Source organism: Pteropus vampyrus, unplaced genomic scaffold, assembly GCF_000151845.1.
Source record: "Pteropus vampyrus isolate Shadow unplaced genomic scaffold, Pvam_2.0 Scaffold170, whole genome shotgun sequence".
NCBI classification, from domain to species: domain Eukaryota; kingdom Metazoa; phylum Chordata; class Mammalia; order Chiroptera; family Pteropodidae; genus Pteropus; species Pteropus vampyrus.
The window spans coordinates 1914248-1922505 of NW_011888951.1; the positions used below are offsets into that span (position 1 = coordinate 1914248).

The window sequence follows — 8258 nt, forward strand, 5'->3', positions numbered from 1 at the left end:
TTTAAGAGGCATCTGCCTCTGCCGCAACCTCGGTCTCACTCAGCGGATCAGACTGGGCAATCCCGCGTTATCGCCCCGTCCTACCTTCTGCTGTTGAATGGTGCTTTCTTGGATTTCTCCCTAGTTGTATGGCTTGTTCATCTAAATCCCAGGTGATTTTTCCTTGCTGCTGCTCCTTGTTTCCGTCACAACTTTGATTTAGTCCCCAGAGGGATGAACAGAGCCTCTATCATCTACGTTTTTTTGTTTTTTGGTTTTTTTTGGCTTTTATTTTGTGACTTATAGCATGGTGTATCTTTTTCCATCCTTTCACTTTTAATCTGTTTTTTTTAAATATTAAAAATGTGTTTTTTTATAAGCAGCATATAGTTTTTATCCAATCTGATGATCTCTGCCTTTTAATTGTGATGGTAAGACCATTTACATTTAATGTTATTATTGATAAGGTCTGTTAACTCTGTCACCTTGTTCTTTGTTTTCTCTTTGTCCCATTTGTTTTTTTTCCCTTCTTCTTTTTTTTCTTTTGAATTACTAAATAATTTTTATGATTCTATTTTAGCTCTCTTGTTGGCTTATTAACTGTAATTTTGTTTTGTTATTTTGGCAGTTGTTTCAGGATTTATAGTATACACTTTACTTATCACAGTTTACCTTCAAATGATGTCTTATTTTATCTGTAGTATAAGAAATATCTTATAGTTATACACTTCTATTTCTCTCCTCCCAACCTCTATGATATTGTTGTACTGTTATTTATGTTATAAAGCCCATACCACATTACTGTTTTTTAATAGTTATCTTTTTAAGAAATTTAAATAATAAGAAAAATTTTATATACTTACCCATATAGTTGCCATTTCTTCATTTCATTGTGTGGATTCATATTTCCATCTGGTTTCATTTTCCTTCTGCCAGAAGGATCTCTTTTAACATTTTGTATTGTAATTTTGCTGGTGATGAATCTTTTAGCTGCCATATGTCTGAAAACACTTATTTTCCCTTCATTTCTTTTTCAGCTTTTATTGTAAAGTATGCATAACACAAAATTTACAATCTTAACTATTTTTAAGTGTACAGTTCAGTGGTATTAAATATGTTCATAAAATTATGCAGCCATCTCCACCATCTATCTCCATAACTCTTTTCATCTTGCAAAACTGAAACTCTATACTTTAAAACAATAACTCCTCGTTCCCCCTCCCTCCCAAGACCTAGCAAATGACTATTAAAATTTCTGTCTGATTTTTGACTTCTCTAAATATTTCATAGAAGTGGAATCATACAGTATTTGCCTTTAAGGCTGAATAATATTCCATTGTATGTATATATCACATTTTGCCTATTCATTCTTCTATGCATGGATACTTGGTTGCCTCCACGTGTTAGCTATTGTGAATAATAGTGCTATGAGCATGGGGGTACAGATATATTTTCAAGACCCTGCTTACAATTCTTTTGGATGTGTACCCAAAAGTGGAATTGCTGAGTCATATGGTAATTCTGTGTTTAATTTTTTTTTTTTTTTTTTGAAGAGCTGCCATACTGTTTTCCATAGTGACTGTACCATTTTACAGTCCTATCAACAGTGCGCAAAGTTCTCAATTTCTCCACATCCTCACCAACACTTGTTTTTTTCTGGGTTTTTTGTTTTTGTTTTTGTTTTTTGATAGTATCCATCCTAATGGATGTGAATTGCCTTCATTTTTGACAGGTATTTTCACTAGGTATGAAATTCCAGGTTGGCAGTTTTTTCACTCAGCACTTTAAAGATGTCTCACTGTCATCTTGCACTGTTTCCAACAAGAAATCTATTATTCTTATCTTCATTCCTCTGTATGTAACATGTCTTTTTTTCTCTCTGGCTGTTTTTCAGAATTTCTCTTTATCATTAGTTTTGAGCAATTTTATTGTGATGTACCTTGGTATAATTTTCTTCATTGTTCTTGGCTTGGGATTTATTATAATTTTCATCTAATTTAGAAATTTGGGGATCTTTATTTCTTTAAATATTTTTTCTGTCCACTACCCTCTTCTTTGAGGACTGCCTTCAGTATTGAAGTTGTTTCACTGAGTGATACACTGTTCGTTTTAATTTTTTCTTCTGTTTCATTTTGAATAGTTTCTACTGCTCTGTATTAAGTTCACTGCTTTTTTCTTCAGCAATGTCTGATCTGCTATCAATCCCAGCCAGTGTATTTTTCATCTCAGACGTTGTTGTTTTTATTTCTAGAAGTTTGATACGGGTGTTTTTACTATCTTTTTAATGTCTCTACTTAACTTTTTGAAAATAAGGAATACAGCAATAATAACTATTTTAATGCCCTTGCCTGCAAATTTTAATATCTGTGTCAAATCTGGATACGTTTTTATTAAAACGGATTGATTTTTCTCCTCATTGTGGATTGAATTTGCCTCACTCTTTGCATGACTAGTAAACTTTGATTGGATTTTTAGACACTATGAATTTTACCTTGTTGGGTGCTGGATATTTTTGTATTTTTAGAAATCTTATTGAGCTCTGCTCTGAGATATAGCTAAGTTACTGGGAAACAGTTTGATCCTATTGGGTCTTGATTTTTTAGGTGGCGACAGAGGAACATTTAATGTAGGGGTAGTTATTCCCCACTGTGAGGTGAGACCATTCTGTGTACTCTACCCAATGCACTGCGAAACATGAGATTTGCCTGTCTGGCTTTTGGGAACAGATACTATCCCTACCCTGTGTGAGCCCCTGCACTGTTATCGGTTATCCTTTCTGGTGGCATTTCCCCTCAGAAAAGTAATTTCTTCATGTGTATGCACTGATCCGTACTCAGCTGAATATTCAATGGGCACCCTTTGCAGTTCCTCAGAGTTTTCTCTATGTACAGTTTCTTCTCCAGTACTCTGTCTTCTAAATTCTATTCACCTCGATCTTCCGGGGCTCTCAACTAAGAGTCCACTGGGCCCCGCTGAGTTTCCCCTCCCTGCACTGCCTAACTCTAGGCACTGAGCTGGGGCATTCACAGAGCTCCCCTTGTTTGATTTCCTGTCTTTCAAGACTTCATTGCCTGATGTCCACTATGTTGAAAACTCTTGTTTTATGTATTTTGTCTCTTCTTTGTTTTCAGGCAGCAGGGTAAATCTGGTCCTTGTTGCTGCATCTTAGCTGGAAGCAGAAGTCCTCATGATGGCATGTTAATGTGTCCATTAAAAATTATGTTTTCCAAGAATATTTAATAACAAAGGACAATGATTGTAGTATTGTGTTAAATTTTAAAAACAAGATGAGAAAGTGTGTGTTTATATTTGTGTGTGCGTGCATTGTATGAAAACGTACAAAATTGCAATATAGATATGCTTAGAAAAAGACAAAGTAAATACATTTCAGTGTTAATACTGATACTCTGAAGAACTGGGATAGATTTTTGTCATCTTCATATATGCTGTTTCTTCCAAATAAAGGAATATTTCTTCTAAAATCTAGAAGAAAAATAAACTAAGTATTACATATAAAGATACTTAAAAGGACAAGATTAAACAGTAACAAACCCAGAGCCAGAAACCTCATTTACTATAACATAAGGCAGTATAATGTTCCAGAAAGAGGCTATAAAAGCCAGGTAGGAATCTCTGCATTGATTGTTTAGGAAGGTTTGGAAAGATGCCCTGTTAGGCCTGGAAGTTTCCTTGTGACTCAAGGTCTCTCTTCTTATGTCAACAGATTGTCCGTGTGGAGCCCTTGGTGACCATGGGTCAGGTGACCTCGCTGCTAAACTCCATTGGCTGGACGCTGCCTGTGTTACCTGAGCTAGATGACCTCACAGTGGGTGAGGACTCAGATAGTCCTAGGATCAGAGCTGAGGCACCTTGGCCCATATTCCATCCAGTGTAGAAGCTGTCACTATTTCGTCTATACCAGAAGTCCCCCCATCTCTGTTTGGCCAGCTCCAAAGACAGAGTGCTTCCTTTTGGCTGTTTCATTTCTAAACAGCTCAAGCTATCAAACAGCGCTTTTTAATCTCTAGCTTGAATCTGCTTCCCTGTGACTTGTATTCATGGCTTCAGTTCTGCCCTGTAGAGCACACAAAATAAGTCTAGTCTCTCTTTCCTTTAGGAAGATTCATGGTCCCCAAACCCTTCACTTCTCAAAGAGAAACGACTTCAGTTCTTTTAACTATTCCCATGGGACACAGCCTCCTGCCACCCAACCAACGTCCCTTTTCATTAAGGTCCCTCTTAAAACGAATGCACACAGGTTTGTAGGTTGGGTCTGGCCAGAGGTATGAGCGTCATTGACAAAGTCTCCCATCCATCCCTTTTCGAGGAAGCCTTCATTCTCCAATCTGAGCTCCTCTTCCTCTCTCCTACTCTCCAGATCCAGAGATGGGATGTCTCCCCTAAGTGGGCAGCTCGTTTCTACCAGCCCTGTCATACCACCCTTATGCTATGAGCTTCCGAGCTCCAGTGAAGTGCCCTTTACTCAATTCTTCCCCACCCTGCACCCCACTGCTCCACCTAGCTAACTCATGTGTTTCTGCAGGGGGTTTGATCATGGGCACAGGCATCGAGTCATCGTCCCACAAATATGGCCTATTCCAACACATCTGCACTGCCTACGAGCTGGTCCTGGCTGATGGCAGCTTTGTGCGATGCACACCGGTAAGTTCAGAGACAGGACGTCCCCACCAGCTTGCTCTGGGCATCAAGGACCCTGGTGATAGGTGGCTCCCCTGGAGGTGCTTTGTTTCAAGTACACTTGTTCAGTCTAGGTCTGTATTCATGCTAACAGATTAAAATAGCCCCTTTACGTGCTCAGACACTATTATAAATACTTTATATATTAAGACTTAATCCTTTAACAACTTTATGAGGTAGTTATTATTATTAGCCACATTTTATAGACAGGAAACTAAAGCACAGGGAGGTTAATAAACTTTACCAAGATCAGACAGCTAATAAATCCCACTTAGCTGGGATTCAGATCTAAGTTATCAGGCTCCTAGATCAATGTCCTTAGCTTTTAATTACACTGTACTGCCTCCGTAGGGGAAGTCAGGCTTCAGTATCAAAGCTCTATGTCAGATGGTGTGAGGGGTAAGTAAAGCAATAAAAGGGGCTATTTTGGAGAAATTAAAGACAATTCTATGGCCCAAAGTGGGACAGACATTTGAGGCATTTACCCTAAGGAGCGGGACAGGATTGAAACTTTAAATAAAGTCAGATCTCTCCAAGCATATCTGAGGAGCCCCTGGGATGCGGGGACAGTGTGATGCTTTGGAAGCAGATGTTTCAGAGTTCCCAGAGTTGGCCTCACAAAAGAGTCCAGGGCAGGACTCCTGGTTTAGGAGCTCTGGTCTTGGGCAAGAGGGACCCTTTTTACATCATTTTAGCCCATTTCCCTGCCTTCAACCAATTTTTACCAGCAGAGAGAAGAAACAAACATTAGTGAATTACTTCCGTTCTCTGAGGCCAAGTTTCCTATCTGACAAATGCTTTGTCAGGAGGAGAAAGTAGATGCCTGCTTATTATTGCTGATCTGACTGTGTGATTAGGGGGAGGCTTGGTTGGGCCTACTTCAGCTGTTCCAGCAGCTTCAGCACTTCCCTGCTGCACCTACCGTGCCCACACCAATGGCAGTCGACACAAGCAGACACCAGCTGTCCTCAGGGTGACGACCACACAAGGCTGGACTTCTTCAAAAGGCACTTTATTAGAATCAAAGAATCTAAATCAGAATGGCCAGGCGAAAAGTCTGTTGTTTGTCTCTGAGGCAAATACCAAAACAAGAAAATGGTGACATTAGAAGCAGATTTGGGGACTCTGATGAAGCTGTGCAGCAGAACAATGCTGGCTCAGGAGTTTAGGTGATTTTGCCTGAGGCCCAGCATCTCCACACTGTCTGTGGGGAGCCTTGGATGAGCCCTGCTGTCTCTTGGCACCTCAATTTTTTTACTTGTTCAAGTGGAAGTGTTAATACTCTCCCTAGGCTGTGGTGGGGGAGGGGCACTCCTACAGCTGATAGAGTAGGAAAGGCTCTGTAAATGCCTGGAAGGGAGGCATTTTAATGTCCCTTGGTGACTCTAACCCTTAGTAAGGGTTCAGCTCTTTGTTCAGCCTGGCCTTGAACTCCTGGCCCTTAGTCCCCTGTTTTGGGTCTTTGGGTAGTGCTGGTTGTGGCCTCTTTCTGGGTAACCTGCGGTCCAGGAGCTATGCCTCAATGATGGAGGAGGGAGGTTCTCTGTGAGTACCCCTGACGCTAGGCAATGTAAGGTCATATGTCATGCCGAAGCTTCAGAGTGAAAACTGAGGGCCAGAAAGCCCAGTTTATAAAGTGCCTTGTGGGGTTTACCCAGCAAGATGGTGACAGAATAGGAATTTAGCCCAGGCCCCAGGTTCTTTGTGCCCTTGTTGACTATGTGCCACAATGTGGGACCCAGGGTTCATGCTCTCAGCATGCGTTGACTCTTCCTTGCAGTCAGAAAACTCAGACCTGTTCTACGCTGTGCCCTGGTCCTGTGGGACCCTGGGCTTCCTCGTTGCCGCGGAGATTCGCATCATCCCTGCCAAGAAGTACGTCAAGCTGCGCTTTGAGCCAGTGTGGGGCCTGGAGGCGATCTGCGACAAGTTCAAACATGAGTCCCAGCGGCAGGAGAACCACTTCGTAGAAGGGCTGCTGTATTCCTTGGATGAGGCTGTCATCATGACAGGGGTCATGACGGACAAGGCAGAGCCCAGCAAGGTAGGTTAGGGTGTCAACTACTGCAGACCAAGGCCTGGAGGAAGAAGGCCTGGGCGGGCTGGGTCTGAGCCTATTGCCCCACCCTGACCCTGATAGTCACCCTTTTTGAGTCTACAACCTGAGTCAGCTCACCTTGGATTTGGGCAACAGAATTTATAGTCAGAATTATCTTAGGCAGTGACAAAAGCTTCCATTTCCACTGCTTCTGTCACCTGCCACATATGTGTGTGTCTCTTGATGGCATAATCTTTTATCCTCACAGCAACTTACCTCATTTTACACTGAGGAAACTGAGACTCCAAGAGGTCATATTAAACTTCCACAAGATGACAAAGCCAAGATCTGAGTAATTGGATTTGATGTCTTACAATCCAGATGGATATTCCTTCAACTTACTGTATAATATTTAATAGCAGTTTTTATGAGAGTTTTTATTAATTTTATTATGAGAGACTTGGAAAGCGTAAACAAAAGGAGAGAAAAGACTACCTATAAACATGACCCAAAGCCAGCTGTCGCTAATATGTTTAGTTATTTCCTCTCTTTTTCAGTGCATAGATTTTTTTTGAAGTTTTTAAACTACAGAAGTAGTAAAACAATGAAAGTATTTGTTTTCAACCCCAGGCATACAATGACTTGTAACAGTTTGGTGTGCATTCTTCAAGGCCTATTTGTGTGTGTGTGTGTGTGTGTGTGCATGTGTATATGCCGTCATTTCATTCCATTGGATCCCATTGTTGCATGTAAAGAATTGACCTAACTCATTACTGACTGATAAGCATTTATATTGCTTAAATGGTTTGCTCTTACAAATCAGATTTTCCATGAATAGTCTTGGCCTCTTGTACGAGCATTTCTGTAGGATTGAGTCCAAAAAATGGAATCCCTGAGCGTGTTTGAGCATGTTAAATATTAATAGCTATGACCGAACAGCTCTCCAGAAAAGTTGTGCTTCTGTCCACTTCCAGCAGTGGTGTGTGAGAATGAATGCCTTTCCCCTCCGTTCTTGCCAACACTGGATAGTATCACTGTTTCATTTTTGCCAATCTGATAGGGTTAAAAATAGTATCTCGTTTTATTTTGCAGTCTTCAGGTCACCTGTGAGGCTGAACATCTCTTTGCACTTTTTTGGTTTGTTTGCCTTCAGCTGTGATCACCTGTTCAAATTTGTTTTTTCTGGTCTAGTGTGATAAGCATTTTTCCATGTTGTTATATTACGTTCAAAACAGTCATATTTAATGTCTGCAGAACGTTACACTGAGTGAATGTTTATTAAATGCCCTATCATTTACTAAACTACTGCCCGATAGTTGCAAATTTAAGTTGATTTCTAGTTTTTTATTATTTTAATTAATATAGCAATGAGCATCTTTTGTTTGTAATTTAAATAATATCTTAAAGCAGAATTAGCAGATCAAAAGGTAAGCTCTCTTAAGGCACTTGATCTATACCTATATACTGAAAACATTTTAAAATTGGAAGAGACTCAAATTATCTAGTACAATCCCCTCTCCAAATAAGAAAATGAGGCCAAGAG

General features: G+C 40.3%; 1 protein-coding gene across 2 annotated transcripts in view; it reads left to right on the forward strand.

The window, feature by feature from the left end:
* Positions 1 to 8258, forward strand: part of DHCR24 (24-dehydrocholesterol reductase) — a 31593-nt gene that overhangs the window by 7993 nt on the left and 15342 nt on the right. The window contains exons 3-5 of one of the 2 annotated variants that reach the window (XM_011370422.2): positions 3704 to 3809; positions 4523 to 4641; positions 6458 to 6516. In XM_011370422.2, the coding sequence (XP_011368724.1) occupies positions 3704 to 3809; positions 4523 to 4641; positions 6458 to 6516 (284 nt within the window). Of the gene's footprint in view, positions 1 to 3703; positions 3810 to 4522; positions 4642 to 6457; positions 6722 to 8258 lie in introns of both variants that reach the window. The other variant, XM_011370423.2, reaches the window with a different exon arrangement.